Genomic DNA, 18094 nt, shown 5'->3' on the forward strand with positions numbered 1-18094 from the left:
GGAATAAACATTTGTGACCTTATATTGCTCCTTTAATCGTTCTCCAAAACATGGCTAGAGCTTTTTTTTGCGTTTTACTAGATTTATCCCATATGTAAAGCAATTATTGTTCTAATTATACAGTGGAATAATTTAAACAGTGGAAACTCCAGTAATATTGAATTTGCATTTGAGACATTTGAGTCAGCAGTGCCACTGACTCCACGTGCTGCTCTTTTGATACATTCCTAAAATGCTGTGAAACAAATACTTGTGCTGGGATGCCACATCCAGATCTGATGGGTAATAGCAGAGCTGCCTGGGGTTTAGAGGGTAGCGCTCATATTATGCATGGTGCAAAATCTGATTTAGTTCAGAAATCATGCTGGCTTAAAAACAAGCATCTTGGGAATTCATTTCATTTAAATTGGATCAGATGAAAATTATGAGAAAATCCTTACCAGGGAATATGTTGGCAGGAGCCCAGTCGTTGGCTTCTTGTTTACTTTGCATGCAGGCATTCGGTGCTGTCTTTTCACAATATAATAGCAATTTACTAGAACTCACACAGAAGATGGGATTTTTGAACTACAATTAGAAGCACTAAATGTTTAATTTTCGGGCAATGCTGTTTGTGACAAAAGCTTTTTCTGTGTGGTTTAACCTTATATGTGAAATGGTGAGCCAATATTTTCTGGAAAACTACACCAAATTGTGAATCATCTCCCACCCAATATATTGCTAAAAAATGTAATTTCCTGAATGGTTGCAGGACTCTGTAATTCATAAAGTATCGCTGATCCTGCGCCTTCCAGGATGTTAGATGATGAGATTGGTATGAGCTGTATATTTGCTCTTTTGCAAAGCAAAATTGTATCCATGCTTCCAATTTGGTGAATTTGGGTACTAACTGACCAATTCATTGTAAGGAAAAAAGTTATTTAATTTTAAAATTTTCATTTTGTTAGTTAATAATGTCTATAGGTTAAAAAAAGTTTTATATATATATATATATATATATATATATATATATATATATATATATATATATATATGCAGTTATAGGTGGACATGATGGTCTCTAACTCCATCTTTGTATGTATTTTTCCCTTCCTTACACTTCTCTCCCCTTGCTACATTTTTCCTTCCTTTTTCTCGAATTTAGCAGTCATTATTATTGTTTGATGTATATTGTGCCCCTTAATGAAGATAAGTTACTGATCAGCATCCTGTTACCTATGGCCACCTCACCATCCGCCTGACCTATTCATTGTTTATCTTCTGGTTTTTGTTACCCTTGTTTATTACAGTTTGTTACTCTATCGCTGTTTGTTAACTGGCAACATTGTTAACTGAAAAACTAAGATTGTAGTTTTATGTAGTGCCAAGACGTAGTAGATAATGTAGTGCCAAAAAATTCGGCATCTCTGATGGGGAAGTCAAAATGCAATTTGCTGGAGACAACATAAAAATGATGTGTACAACGATTGTGTAAAAATGAAGGAGTTTTAAGAAGCTGTGGATTATTTGACTCAACTGAGTTAATTTTTTAATTAATTGATAATTTTTTTATTTTGAGACTTGATTACCTTAGATTTTAATATACAGGATAACGGACATTTGTTTTTATAAAATGTTTGTTGTATGAATCAATTCTTAAATACATTGTTTTTCCCCCCCACAGAATATTGATATTACCAACTTTAGCAGCAGCTGGAGCGATGGTTTGGCGTTCTGTGCTCTCCTCCACACATACCTACCAGCTCATATCCCATACCATGAGCTTAACAGCCAAGATAAGGTACCACTGTCACTAGATGTTATGATGTTAACCTTTTTCTCACCAGGGGGTAATTGACTTTTTGCAGTCATGCTCTGTGGGTAAGACCTTCAGGGTATGGATTCCCTCATAATTCCAAAGCTTTACAGTGTTACAGTATTTGGAATTCCATTTAAATTAATTTGGTTCTCAAATGAAACCAAGCACAGTGTGTGTCCCAACACAGGAGGGAACTGTTTTAAGTGTGTAATTCCCCCCTGTCGATAGTGCTTACTTCACGCTGATGTTATCACATTAAATTCCCCATATTTGAAGCAGCCATGTATTATATTACTCTAGGTCTCTGCTCCACTATAATATGGTAATAAATGATAATCTGATAATAATCAATGATGAGTCTTAGGTATAATGCAGTTATTTGTGTTTTATACCCCACCTCCTATAGACTGTAAGCTCGTTTGCGCAGTGTCCTCTTCGACCTATCTTTCCTGTATGTTTTGTTGTAATTGTCCTATTGGTATCTAATTTTTAATGTACATAGGAAAGGCTTGTGAATGTAAACTGAAGCTATCCGTTGTATTGGTCATACAAACGGCATCTTACATGCACATATACTAATTACCCTGTATCAATTTCTGATCTTGGTTTCAGAGTGTGTGAATCATATCCCTAGGAAAAACTGCATAGGATCGGGTGCACCAAAGTGTTTATTATTAGTTATTTTTTTTATTTATCTTTTAGCTACATTAAATTTTATGTAGTTAGAGTGACCCACTTTGGAAGGAAAATCACATATTGTGAGCCTCTAGCTGTGCTAGTAGTGGATGAATGGTGTGTCATCACAGGTTAATCAAGACTGTTCCTCTAGGTCTAGGACATGTGGCAAGTTTCAGTGAATCTAATTAAACTGATAGACAAGTAGCGGTATGTGTCAGCTGAGAGGTCTGATAATGAGCATTTTGAGGTAATAGTTCAAAAAAGGCCAAATTTGTGGTTTTGAGAGGATACGTTTATGGTGCTAGAAAAATTCCCATGTAATGTAAGATTACCCATGAATCATCGTTTAACAGTTAATATTAGAATTTCTTTTAAAATATGCGCCTACGACGTTAGATTTAGATTTTCTACATATAGAATAAAAGTATTTTGAAGAATCAAAATGATATATTTAATTGCCAGCTAATTGAATGTGTCTACCGTCTTATATGAAAAGGTTTTTCGTATTGTCTTTGACAGATTCCTTGCAGCTACAGTAATGGGAAAGACTGAATGTTTAAACAAAATGAAAAGCATAGAAACAGATCTGCTATTTAATATTAAATTAGGCATGGCTTTTCTTTATTATTATCCCTGCCCAAATGGCGAGACACCTTTTTATTTTTTAATAAAGTGCTACCCGGAGGCTGGGACTGTTGTGATTAAACGCTTAATGAAAATGAAACGCTATATTTCCCCTGAAGCACATTTTCTTGAGAACTGATATTTCCCTTAACTGGTTTCATACCATATACAATGCAATCTTTGACATGATTTTATTTATAGAGTGCTTTATTCAGCATACAGACTAAATAAAACATATTCATGAGGTTTGGTTTAGTGAAAGAATGTATAGTATTAACCCTCTGAAAACCAATGTAGTCTTACATTGAGTGCATACTGGAGACCGGGCCAGTTTTTAGCATTTTACTACCTAATAATTTTAAATTGTATTCCTACAGAAACAGTACAATTTACCAAAAGAAACATGTATATTATTATTTTTTTATTTTTTTAAAATATCATATGCACATAGAAAATAAAGTAACAAATAAGCTTGAGATGCCACGACAACAAAAACAAGCATAGTGGTAACAGATAGTATGACATATTAACATGGCATTCAGAGAAACTGCACATTTTTAGTATATGTAATATAGACAATATATGGAACAGAGAAGGGAAAAGTTATGAAGGGAAAACAGACCAGGTACATCTCTGCCTGTTCAGATATAAACAAACAGCGAGGTAGCATGCTTGGAATAGGAAAAGGAATAGGAATAAATCGATTTGCCAGCTGGAATTGTGGAAAGTATAGCCTCTGGGGTTAGCGCTGACAGGCTTGTAAGTTGTGGTAAGATACAACTGGGTACGGTACTCAGAAAAATTAAAAGGAAGAACAGGCACTCTAAGTAGATGGCCAAAATGCATAGAGGGCGGGTTTGTTGCGCTAGAGTTTCCCCTCACCTCGAGCCCAGGCCTTCATTTTTTTTTCTGTTAAGAAGTCACATTTAACAAAAGTGTACCACCACTGTGTGAATCTGTACATACAGTTCCAAGTTAGGGATTCACTTTTTTACCTTGAAATACCGACTGATTGGTTTACTGTGACTGTTTCATTTTCAGGAAGCTCTGGTCTATAGCATCAAACAAATGCAATTTTCCCCTGTCAAAGCATATATTTTTCAAATGTGGACAATGCACAGTATAGCACATCCTCTGCACAGGGTTATGCCACTTCCTCTTGTAAGTGCAGACAACAGGGTGAATATTCAATGTAAGGGCTTCTAAAACAGTTCCTCCAACTCCTTTTTGAAAAATTTTCTTATAATAATGCACTATTGGCATTATTCTTCAAGTCACCGCTCAAAAAGCTTTTTAAAATAAGTTTTACTTTCCTTAATTAAGTGCCGGGGCTGCCCATGTCTGACATCACAGGAACCGTGCGGCGGACTACTCAAAAGGATCTCATAGAAAAACCTTTGATTTGACTATTCTACTGGCTCAAAGCACATGTTCACGCCCTGAACAGGCAAGATGAAGAAGAAAGGGTGGGAGGCAAGTAGAGAAGGAATGACAGGGGAAGGAAAATACTGAATAGGATAGGGAGGAGAGACTCAGGCTTTGCCTGAACTGAGAAGCAGATTATTATTATTATTGCCATTTATATAGCGCCAACCGATTCCGTAGCGCTTTACAATATTATGAGAGGGGGGATTTAACTATAAATAGGACAATTACAAAAAACTTACGGGAAGAATAGGTTGAAGAGGACCCTGCTCAATCGAGCATACAGTCTATAGGAGGTTGGGTGTAAAACTACATCTATGGCCAGCATGCAGTGCGGGCTAATGTAAAATATGCAAATAATTGACATTAGGCAACCCAGAACAGAGTTCTGGGCTGCATAAATCACTTGTGCCCAGGTTCAGCTTGCCCCAGCACACAAGTGTCAATAACTCTGGATCTGCAGTGTTCCAGTGTTTCCACCATGACCACTTCTGAAAGCAGAAGGGGTTGGAGTAACCCTTTTCCAGTTTGGCTATTTTGGCACACTATTTAGTAGGTTTGCCATATATTTGCTTTTAGTGGTTGTCTTTTTTTTTTAATTATTATTATTTTTATTTATTTTTATTATTTTGTCTTTAAATTTGAAATTCTGTTTGAATTCCTGATGATTTTTAAAGGGACACTATAGTCAACACTGAACAACTTTAGCTTAATGAAGCAGTTTTGGTGTATAGAACATGCCCCTGCAGCCTCACTGCTCAATCCTCTGCCATTTAGGCGTTAAATCCCTTTGTTTATGAACCCTAGTCACACCTCCCTGCATGTGACTTGCACAGCCTTCCCTAACAACACTTCCTGTAAAGAGAGCCCTATTTAGGCTTTCTTTATTGCAAGTTCTGTTTAATTAAGATTTTCTTATCCCCTGCTATGTTAAAAGCTTGCTAGACACTGCAAGAGCCTCTTGTATGTGATTAAAGTTCAATTTAGAGATTGAGATACAATTATTTAAGTTAAATTACATCTGTTTGAAAGTGAAACCAGGTTGTTTTTTTTCATGCAGGCTCTGTCAAGCATAGCCAGGGGAGGTGTGGCTAGGGCTGCATAAACAGAAACAAAATGATTTAACTCCTATATGACAGTGGATTGAGCAGTGAAATTGCAGGGGAATGATCTATACACTAAAACTGCTTTATTTAGCTAAAGTAATTTAGGTGACTATAGTGTTCCTTTAATAATTTAGTGAATAACCCTGAAAGAATAAGGCAGAGAAGAGAAAACAATACACAGGAGATAACACATGGGATAACACAGGCAAGGGAAATAACAAAGCAGGGTGACACAGATAGGGGAACATAACTATGTAGGAGAACACAAGTTATCCCTTTTTCTCTATTGAAATGTGGACTCCAAAGGTGAGAGCTAAAGGTTGTTTATATTTATTGTGGAGAGTGCTTAAAAAACAAACCTGAATGTTGAAGATTGAACTCAAGCCAGTTAATTCTGAAGGTAACTTTTCTCATCATTGTGCATTGTTATGACTAACATTTCATTACTAAATGCCCAGTTATGAAAAAGGACAAATTAGTGATTTGTTACATGTGAGTTTACAGAGGAAGATGTTCTATTTCAACTGCCAAATTAAAGACCAATAAGTCAATGGGACCTGATGGAATACACCCAAAGTTATTAAAAGAGCTTAGTGGTCTACTAGCAAAAACATTAACAGATTTATTTAACCAATCATTGTTAACAGGAGTAGTCCCAGAAGAAGTGGTAGAGGTTAACACGGTGGAGGAGTTTAAGCATGCGTGGGATAGGCATAAGACTATCCTAACTATAAGATAATGCCAGGGACTAATTAAAGTATTTAGAAAATTGGACAGACTAGATAGGCCGATTGGTTCTTATCTGCCGTCACATTCTATGTTTCTAAATGAGCTTGCTTGTATTTTTTTGTGTTTTTCACTGTTGTACTCAGTGAGAACAATCTGTCCTTATCATCAATATTACCGTATTTTTCGCTCCATAAGACGCACCTAGTTTTTAGAGGAAGAAACCCAGAAAAAAAATATTCTGAACAAACTGTCCCATAGTGTTTCTTACTATGGGGAAGTTTGTTCAGAATATTTTTTTTCTCCACTGTCCCATAGTGTCCCCCCCTACCATAGTCTTCTCCTCTCTCCCATAGTCTTCTCCCCCCCTCCCATAGTCTTCTCCTCTCTCCCATAGTCTTCTCCTCTCTCCCATAGTCTTCTCCTCTCTCCCATAGTCTTCTCCTCTCTCCCATAGTCTTCATCCCCCCTCCCCATAGTCTTCATCCCCCCTCCCCATAGTCTTCATCCACCCCCTCCCCATAGTCTTCATCCACCCCCTCCCCATAGTCTTCATCCACCCCCTCCCCATAGTCTTCATCCACCCCCTCCCCATAGTCTTCATCCACCCCCTCCCCATAGTCTTCATCCACCCCCTCCCCATAGTCTTCATCCACCCCCTCCCCATAGTCTTCATCCACCCCCTCCCCATAGTCTTCATCCACCCCCTCCCCATAGTCTTCATCCACCCCCTCCCCATAGTCTTCATCCACCCCCTCCCCATAGTCTTCATCCACCCCCTCCCCATAGTCTTCATCCACCCCCTCCCCATAGTCTTCATCCACCCCCTCCCCATAGTCTTCATCCCCCCCTCCCCATAGTCTTCATCCCCCCCTCCCCATAGTCTTCATCCCCCCCTCCCCATAGTCTTCATCCCCCCTCCCCATAGTCTTCATCCCCCCTCCCCATAGTCTTCATCCCCCCTCCCCATAGTCTTCATCCCCCCTCCCCATAGTCTTCATCCCCCCTCCCCATAGTCTTCATCCCCCCTCCCCATAGTCTTCACCCACCCCCTCCCCATAGTCTTCACCCACCCCCTCCCCATAGTCTTCACCCACCCCCTCCCCATAGTCTTCACCCACCCCCTCCCCATAGTCTTCACCCACCCCCTCCCCATAGTCTTCACCCACCCCCTCCCCATAGTCTTCACCCACTCCCTCCCCATAGTCTTCACCCACCCCCTCCCCATAGTCTTCACCCACCCCCTCCCCATAGTCTTCACCCACCCCCTCCCCATAGTCTTCACCCACCCCCTCCCCATAGTCTTCACCCACCCCCTCCCCATAGTCTTCACTCACCCCCTCCCCATAGTCTTCACCCACCCCCTCCCCATAGTTTTCACCCACCCCCTCCCCATAGTCTTCACCCACCCCCTCCCCATAGTCTTCACCCACCCCCTCCCCATAGTCTTCATCCCCCCTCCCCATAGTCTTCATCCCCCCTCCCCATAGTCTTCATCCCCCCTCCCCATAGTCTTCATCTCCCCCTCCCCATAGTCTTCATCCCCCCCTCCCCATAGTCTTCATCCCCCCCTCCCCATAGTCTTCATCCCCCCTCCCCATAGTCTTCATCCCCCCCTCCCCATAGTCTTCATCCCCCCCTCCCCATAGTCTTCATCCCCCCTCCCCATAGTCTTCATCCCCCCCTCCCCATAGTCTTCATCCACCCCCTCCCCATAGTCTTCATCCACCCCCTCCCCATAGTCTTCATCTCCCCCCCTCCCCATAGACTTCATCTCCCCCCCTCCCCATAGACTTCATCTCCCCCCCTCCCCATAGACTTCATCTCCCCCCCTCCCCATAGACTTCATCTCCCCCCCTCCCCATAGACTTCATCTCCCCCCTCCCCATAGACTTCATCTCCCCCCTCCCCATAGACTTCATCTCCCCCCCCCCCATAGACTTCATCTCCCCCCCCTCCCCATAGACTTCATCTCCCCCCCCCCCCATAGACTTCATCTCCCCCCCTCCCCATAGACTTCATCTCTCTCCCCCCTCCCCATAGACTTAATTCCCCCTCCCCCCTCCCCATAGACTTCATTCCCCCCCCTCCCCATGGACTTCATCCCCGAGGGAGTGTGCGCTGTCTTGGATGCGTGACGTGTGGCCATATGGTACCGGCACGCACATTCACGCATCCACACAGTAATAAGACGTACAAGATAAGGTACACTATTACCTGTAGATCCACGTTTATTGTATATAAACTATCATGCCCCTGCGGACTGTGCTATATTGGGAAGACGGAAACCCAACTTTGTGAACGAATCAGGGGACATAGGTCCAACATCAGAACGGCCTTCAGAGATGGAACCACAGACAAGCCGGTTGCCAAACATTTTTTGGACAATGGACATGCCTTAACCACCTTAAAATTCGTGGCCATCGACCACGTTCCCTTACCAACAAGAAGCGGCAACAGGGGCAATATGTTGGTACGCAAGGAAGCCTTCTGGATCTATGAACTGGATACGGTTGCACCAAGGGGCTTAAATGAGCAATTATCATATGCCCCCTTTATTTAAATAAGGCCAGATTGGCTTACTATCTTCTTGAGTAAAGCTATGTTTTAACCCCTTAACACCGCAGCCAAATGTACAAGTTGTGAACGAAACAAAACGTAAACAAAACCTGGCATTTGCGCTATATGTCTGTCCAACCGTAATTCACCTCTTTCATATTAAATGCACCCCCCCTTATTATATATCATTTTATTCAGGGGAAACATGGCTTTCATTTAATATCAAATATTTAGCTATGAAACATAATTTAATATGAAAAAAATGGGAGAAAATAAGATTTTTTTTGATTTTTTTCGTTCTTCATGACATTTTAACTGTCAATGTCATAATACTGTTTGCTTTTACTGCAATAAAATACACATATTTGTATTCAGCAAAGTCTCACGTGTAAAACAGTACCCCCTATGTACAGGTTTTATGGTGTTTTGGGAAGTTACAGGGTCAAATATAGCATGTTACATTTGAAATTGAAATTCGCCAGATTGGTTACGTTGCCTTTGAGACTGTATAGTAGCCCAGGAAATAAATTTACACCCATAATGGCATACCATTTGCAATAGTAGACGACCCAAGGTATTGCAAATAAGCGATGTCCAGTCTTTTTTAGTAGCCATTTGGTCACAAACACTGGCCAAAGTTAGCGTTTGTATTTGTTTGTGTGTGAAAAATGCAAAAAACGCCAATTTTGGCCAGTGTTTGTGACTAAGTGGCTACTAAAAAAGACTGGACATACCCCATTTGCAATACCTTTGGTTGTCTACTATTGCAAATGGTATGCCATCATAGGGGTAATTTTCATTCTTGGGCTACCATAGGGTCATAAAGGCAACGTAAGCAATCTGGCGAATTTTAATGTGAAAAAAATTAAACACAAGCCTTATATTTGACGCTGTAATTTTTGAAACCACCATAAAACCTGTACATGAGGGGTACTGTTGTACTCAGGAGACTTCGCTGAACACAAATATTTGTGTTTCAAAACAGTAAAAAGTATTGCAGCAATAATATCGTCCCTGTAAGTGCTGTTTGTGCGTGAAAAATGCAAAAAACGTCACTTTTACTGGCGATATCATGGTTGTAATACATTTTACTGTTTTGAAACACTAATATTTGTGTTCAGCGAAGTCTCCCGAGTAAAACAGTACCCCCCATGTACAGGTTTTATGGTGTCTTGGAAAGTTATAGGGTTAAATATAGTGCTAGCAAATTAAATTCCCTATACTTTCGGCATGGGTGGTCAGGCAGGTCCCGCTAATTGTAATTAATTAGGATACCTAATTATGTAAAATTATTACATAAATATATGTGTAGAATTAATATATGTATATATATACATATGTGTATATATACGTATATATATATATATATTTTTTTTTAATATTTTTATTTATATATAGGTATATATATAGTGATATATACGTATATATTTATGTATATAGATATATATATTATTTCGTTATAAGTGTATTTTGATATAAATATATATATATTAATATCAGAATACAGTTAGAACGAAATAAAACACATCTATATATTTTTTTTTTTTTTTTTTTTTTTTTTTTTTTAATTCTTTATTTTATTTGTGCAAGGGTTAAACAAGTCATGCTTATCATGCCACAACAGCAAGGAAGACATGTAATGAAACATCATGTTACAATAGTCAGGCATTAGAGGGTTCTGCACATTTTATATATAATTGTCGCTTATCAAGTAGTTTGTCAGATCGTCTTATCTGAGAAGGTGTGTTACAGGGTTAGGTCAAACATTACAACTTGAAACAATAACAGGTTAATATCATAGATTAAGTTAATGATTAGCTATATAGTAACCACTGGGTATTTACTTTTATAGAATGTAGAAATAGCTTATTTTATACATAAATAATTCCTGGGCATGGCATTTGCTAGTTATGAACAGTAGGTAACATACTGAATTATCATAAGTGACAGGGAAACATGTTGGCGAAGACTAAGGCTGGATCAAAGTAATAAAACCAGTGAAAACCGTAAAACTAATATGGAAAGGAAATATAATTAAAGCACGGTTTCCACTGGTTGTACATCTGCATTGCCTTAGAGAGATACTGCAGAGGCATATATCCTGACTGTTAAGGGATGGAAGTAAAACACAGAGAGAAAAAAAAAAAAATGAAAAAGGCAACAACAACATAGCCTTGCATTAAAGCTTTGCATTAAGGGACCTGTATGTCTCTGCCAGCGAGTGCTTAACCAATGCCTGCTGATGGTAGATTGTTAGCCTTGGGGGACCTGATTTGCATGGGAGGGTCTGGTAACTTGGGCACAGGAGGACATGTCAAGTCCACGTTCAGCCGACTCCTGATATTGGGAAGCGCTGGAAATCTGTGAGGCAGTCCCTCAGGGCCTTAAGCGCATGTAGAGGCCAGTATTGCTGGGCGGTCAACGGGGCTCCATGCTTGGTCTGTATTGGTACCTTCCTCTGGAGCAGTTTGTATGTTGCTGCACTTCGCCTGCTGTATGGTCGCCCCTGCAGGGGCATCTATATATTTTTTAATATTTTATTTTTAATTATTTTTTTTATTTAATTTTTTTACGTATTTACATATTAATTTTTTTTATATTATTTATAAATATATATATAACAATAATTATATATATATTTAATCAGTATCAGTCTACGTGTAATTTGATATTAATATATATATATATAATTATATATATATTAATATTAAAATACACCTAGACGGTGTATGTGTATGTGTGTATATGTGTATATATATACTTAGATCATATATATATAATATATATATATGATCTAAGTATATAATTTTTTTTTTTTACACTGTTTTAACATTTTATTATTTTATTTTCAGCCAGCAGGGGGACCAACTGTCATTACAGTTGGTCCCCCTGCTGGCAATGCAGCAGGCAGCTATACCGGCCATGTGATTGTGAGGTCCTCGCAAGGACCTCACTCTCACATGGCCGGGAGGGCTCCTGGAGGGCGGACGTGCCGCGGGGGGCTCCCTGGGAGTCCCCCGAACCGCGATCGCCGGCGTGGGACCGCCAGCGACCGGGTAAGTTACTAAAAACCGGAGGGCGTACTATTACGTCCGGCGGCGTTTAGAGCCGCTTTTAAAAGGACGTAATAGTACGCCCTCCGGACTTAAAGGGTTAATATATATATGTTTATCTTTGATGGCAACATAGTATAGATGTATGGTTGGGCGCATATAAACACGTAGTCTCACTTTATCGAATACATATGGCACTTTAGTGTATATAAATGCAATGAGTATCACTTTAATGTATATAAAAGCAATAAGTATCACTTTAATGTGAGATGTGGATAGATAGATATTGGTGGATACCCACGATATGTTGGCAGTAAGCACTTTATTGTATACAATAACACGGATTTTCACTTTATGGACGAGAAAGAGCACTTTAATGTATATAAATGCAATAAGCAACACTTTCATGTATATAAAAGCAAGAAGTATCACTTTAATAAGAGATTGGCAGATAGCATATGATTGCTCACAAATAGCACACAGTTTCACTTTATCAATGATGGTGAGCACTTTAATGTATATAAAGGCAATTAGTATCACTTTAATGTATATAAAGGCAATTAGTATCACTTTAATGTATATAAATGCAATCGGTTTCACTTTGATGTATATAAATGCAATAAGTATCACTTTAAATAATATGGATGAGTAGTGGAAGTGATAGAGTCGGGATATGGTGTGAGCACTTTGATATATGACACTGGAAGACTCTTCAGGGTATGGAATAATACTGAGTTGTCTCTAGGAAGCACTTTTTAGTATAATATAGTTATTGATGTATATTTTTTGATATATTCTTTGATATATAAGTTTGGTGTTTAAATTGAAACAAATAAGAATAAGTCAATGGTACTGCTTATACATATAGAAATCAGGTTATGTGATAGATATCTCCACTAAGTTAGTAGATATTATATATAAAGCATTTGACACATAGAGAAAATAGAGTTCATACTATAACCTATATGAAGAGTGAGATGTATTGTGATTTTCAAGAACAGCAGATCACTATGATCGATAAGCCCTCCCTATTATATTATATAGCTCATAATGTCTGAGAACTAGTGAGCTATGTATAGTAATGTTGCCCCATGTAGAGATGAAATGTGTAGTGATTGTGTGATTTTATGTTGAAACTCTCCCACCATGTGAATACCCGGGCGCTGTGCAGCAGGACATCGTTGCCGTGGTATCAGTTTATGTTTCTGGTTACCATGGCGACGGACCGGTGACGCGAGCACGCCACTTCCGGTTTGACGTGCTCGCACATGCGCACAGGATCGGGATAGACGCCGGGTACTCGAGAACACAGGTGGTAAGCATTGTTTTTAAATCAAGTTAGCTGTATATAAGCAGTAATTTGTAAATGAAATGTTTTTATGCTGAATTGGTCCTGATGAAAGCCACAGGAGTGGCTGAAACGTTGATGATGATGGCAGCAACTATATTTTAATGAATTGAAATAAACAAGAAATTTTATCTACAGACCGTGAGTGCGAGCCTACATTTATTACTTATTATATATATATATATATATATATATATATATATATATATATATATATATATATATATACTGAAATTAATAAAAAAAAATACATATTAGAAAAAACTGAAAACTCCCCCCCCCAAAAAAAATAAGAAAAATAAATAAGCATTAAAACAGATTGGAAGGGCAAACACTACCAACCAAATTATGGACTTCTATGAATGTGCATACGGTATACAGTTGCTACATAGTGATGTCACTAATATTGGTCTCAAGGTGATCCATAAAATCCTTCTTGAGCTTGTTATATATTTGGCAGAAGATATAAACTCTACCATTGTGCCATCTCTTGTTCTCTTTAGAGTGTTGGGTGGCAATTTTAATTCTTAATACTCTATTGTGTCCCTGCTGGGGATCAGAATTGTTATTGTGTGCTAGTATTGTAAGTTATGGTGGCGCGTTTAGTTACCGGTGTATGAGCCCGCATCTCCTGCATGTATTTTCGGAGCCAGAGGTGTCGACTCATGTACCCTACAGAGTTCCGGCGATTTTTAAGGTCTGACGATTTACGTTTCCTTTCTCTTTGTCTTTCTCTTCTTATTCTTTTTCTCCTTGGTTGCTGGTGGGGGGGGGGGGGTAGAGGAAGCAGAAGCTCCACTACTGCAGTCCGCTCGGCCATGTTACATAAGTTAGAGTTAAGCAGGCGCGCAAAAGGGGATGATAGAAGAGTATACAAAATGGCCTCGGGAAGGGGACAATGACACTGAGAAGGGGATGGGTAAGAGGACAATGACCAAAGAGGGGATGGGGAAGAATACAATGACCAAAGAGGGTCTGGGGTAGGGGATAATGGCACACACTGAGGGGCTTGAGAAGGAAACAATGACACATAGAGGTTTTGGAAAAGGGAGAATGTCACACAGAGAGGCTAGAGATGGGGACAATGACACACATACAGAGGGGAAAGGGACACTGACACACAAGAGGCCTGGGGGGAGAAAGAGACACACAAGATGGCTGGGGGAAAGTAAGAGACACATGAAAATGTAGAGATACACAAGGGGGGTGTAAGACACAATGGGGAAAAATGGGGGATAAGATACACTAAAGGGGGTGGTAAGATACACAGAGTAAAAATTAAATAAACAAGTGAAAAAATGGTGCTTCTTAAAAACAAATCAATACATAAAACAATAAACAAAACCCCCCCCCCAAAATTTTTTTTTTTTAAAGATAAAAGAAAGCAGCACCTATACCGTGTGTTAGGCCAAAACACTCCAAATGCAATAAAACAAAAGATAAAAGGTATATTATAAACTAAAGTGCATTTGCAAGAGACTGGGCTGTGATATTGCAGCACAACATATAAAATACCAAAGTGCAATATGCAGCCCCACTCACATCAAGTGACAAAATGTGTGCTATCCATCAGCATATATGTGCAAAAAAATTGTATTAAAAAGTGCAATCTAAAAAAACAACAAACACAGTGATTTAGTGCATATAAATAGTAGTAACTTACACTAAAACATTAATGAGGTGAAATCACAGCTCCATATGGGGAACATAAAAAAGGAAACAAAATAGCATATAGTATAACATTGTAAAATAAAAGTAGCCAAACTGCAAAAGTCATTGGAAATAAATTCACAAACGTAGAGCAGAAAAGATACACAGAGTGCCCGTGACGCACCACTACCAGAAGTGACGCGCTGCTGGAAAGAGGTGAGCACAGTCAATGACAAAGGCTGTGGAGCTTGACTGGCGCTTCATCCTTTGTTAACATTTGTTAACCTGAAGATGATAGTATTCCCTACTTTTACTTATGCATAACTTTAAAAGAAGCATAATTAACAAATAAAAAAAAAATGGGGCAACTAAGGGGGGTTCGGACATGTGTTCATAAAAAAAAAAGTGACAGATCTGCTTTAAAAGATAGTGTGGACAAAAATATGTTAATAGAGCAAAAAAAGGAGGAGAAATCATGGAAAGGTGACAAATGGTTGACGAGAGCAATGCAAGATGGTGAGATTAGAGAAGAGGAGACAATTGGAAGAGATCAGGGAAATAATAATGCAAGAGGCCTGGAAACATGAGGGTAAAATGTGTATTAGCATACAATATCTCCAAATATTTTGTGGCTAAACCTTTTAGTGTTTTAAAATAATCCTTTTTTTTTTACTCTATATACTTTAAATGATAGCCTGAAACGTTTGGTAACCCGCTGTATAAATTAAAAACTTGGAACGGTTCTGTAGATCATGATTCATTTCACTTTCTTGCATTCCCCAAGTTCTATGCAAAATTAAATCAGAGCTTCTGCTGTAGTACTTCTAACCCCCTGAAATGGTGGATTCAGCAAATAAAATGTATCCATCTGGAAAAAGGGCCATATACATAGTGTACTTTCCACCCGTCTCACCCTATTTATAACAAGACACATTAAAACTGTATTTCCCTCCTGTAAATATGTTTTCAACAGAGGCTTAATTCTATTTAGAGAAAAAAAAAATCAGTAGATCACGCATGTCCCACTTATTCCCTCCTCCTGTTGCTGGACTGACTCCAGTTCCCATAAATCTCTGCCAATCAGTGCCATGGACCAAGGTTGGACGCTAGTGATGTTTAATACAACAGAAGATATATCACACAATTTGACTTGAGAGAAAGTAGAATAGCAGAATGTACATTTATATTATATCCGTAATCTGCTGAAATACATAAAGGAGTAAAAAGTCTACTATTTTTGTCTATTTAGTTCTCATAATTGGCCATTTTGGGTGACGTGTTTGGATATACCCCAAAATTGCATATCTGTGAACACAGATTTCATTTCTTTTTTTTGTAAATCTTTTTTAAACATAGATTTCATTTTGTTCCAAATGATCAGGATTGTGTTTTGCCTTTCTTATAAAAGTTTAAACATGGTTATATTCTGGTTCTTGAGGGCAGAGAAATGTCAATATCCAGACATATTATTCAGAACTCTACAATCCCAACAGAAATTGCTCCAGATTATTAGTATGCTAAATTGTGCAGATATTCTGTTAGAAAACACAACAAGGTACAGTTGAAATTTATTCAAAAGCATATTGAGAGATTTATCCACTGTAAGTTTGCTTCCTAAACCTGTTAGGGTTCCTTCAAACCAGTCCATGATTTGTTTTATGGACAAAACTGGTGATGTAGCACTCAAAATGCTTACTAAATGGAAATGCAGTTTTTATGGTTAACTTGTCATTGAAGGCTGTTGCCGTACTTTTAGTTTTAATATTTAATTCACCCAAAAGGTAACTGTTGAAAAGTACTTACGTGATAAAATAAGTAAATCTAGCCAGGTTTCAATACAATGAAAAGAGCAAATTAATATTGTCACGTGTACTCCCCGCAGATGGGAAGTGCTCTCTATTTTAATGAATAAATGATATTGGGTTTTATCTAATAAGGTAAATTAATTTATTCTCTAATTTCCTTTTGGTAAAAGATGATGAAAATAAAATAAACAACCACTATTCAATAAATCACAATAATAAAAAAGGTGGGTTCTGGGTCAATGAGTAGAAACTAAAGTCGAGAAACCCAAAGTTGGACAAAAAACAAGATAACAAAAAGAATAGAGTTCCAAAAAAAGTCATACAGTGACAAAATAGCAATGTACATGGAACTAACATTTTATCATGATGTTTCTATAAAGAACAAGGTACAAGTAAAGTATTGACACATATTTTCAATAGAATGAGACATTTCTTTCAGATCAATAGCATCTAAAATTAAGATGTAATAGTTGACATGGTAAGTTTGTCACCAATTTAACTTATACCTACTTCTAAAGGGTGACTTGGGGTAGGAGGGCTGCAAAAATCTATTTTTTTTTAGTTTTATTTGTTCAGTATTCTACTAACTTCAGTCCAATTTAGCCTAATATGTCTGCTCTATATTTTATTCATTAAATCCGCAAGTCGTGAAGTTTTTGCCTAATGACAAATGTGAGTCAACCGCATGTAGACAGGATGCTGTAAAAAGCTTGTAAACAATGGCAGAGGAGAAAGGCTTAAAGCACGAGTGATACATTTGTGGAAATAGATGTTTGGATGAAATTGACAGAAGATGGGATGATGATCAATGTGCATAATGGTTTATAGCCAATTATCTGTTGCTCACTTTGTGTTACACAAAAGACCATTGCTATTATTTTAGTTTTTTTTTTTTTTTATATCATCCGTAATTGACATGTTTATATCACCAGCTTTAGGGACCAGTTAAAAACAATGGAAATGTGTTTACATCTTGCTTATAGCAATTAGCAGATTTCTAAACACCTTCCAAATATGAATAATATAATAATGAAAAAATAGATCCAGAGAGATCTCATTTTCACCACTGAATTCAAAGGTGGCAATCCATTCACACCTTGTGACAAAAACACTTTTGTAAGTCATCTTTCCTATTCCCCAGCAGTTCTATTTCCTGCTGAAACATCTGTCCATATCTCCCTACATCCCAAAGCATAGATTATCACTATACACTATAGGGAATAAATCATACCGAAGGGGTCAGTCTAAACCCAGAGTCATATGTTGTTGTGTACTAGTCAAAAAGTAATCCGAAGTCATTCAATTATTGGCATCAACAAGCT

At 38.2% G+C, this 18094-nt stretch overlaps 1 protein-coding gene across 4 annotated transcripts in view; it reads left to right on the forward strand.

Annotated features, from left to right (window-relative positions):
• Positions 1–18094, forward strand: part of SPECC1 (sperm antigen with calponin homology and coiled-coil domains 1) — a 454997-nt gene that overhangs the window by 417344 nt on the left and 19559 nt on the right. For all 4 annotated transcript variants that reach the window (XM_063450042.1, XM_063450041.1, XM_063450043.1 and 1 more), the window contains one exon: positions 1664–1780. In XM_063450042.1, the coding sequence (XP_063306112.1) occupies positions 1664–1780 (117 nt within the window). The remainder of the gene's footprint in view (positions 1–1663; positions 1781–18094) is intronic.

Source organism: Pelobates fuscus, chromosome 1 (assembly GCF_036172605.1).
Source record: "Pelobates fuscus isolate aPelFus1 chromosome 1, aPelFus1.pri, whole genome shotgun sequence".
In the NCBI taxonomy this organism is placed as follows: Eukaryota; Metazoa; Chordata; class Amphibia; order Anura; family Pelobatidae; genus Pelobates; species Pelobates fuscus.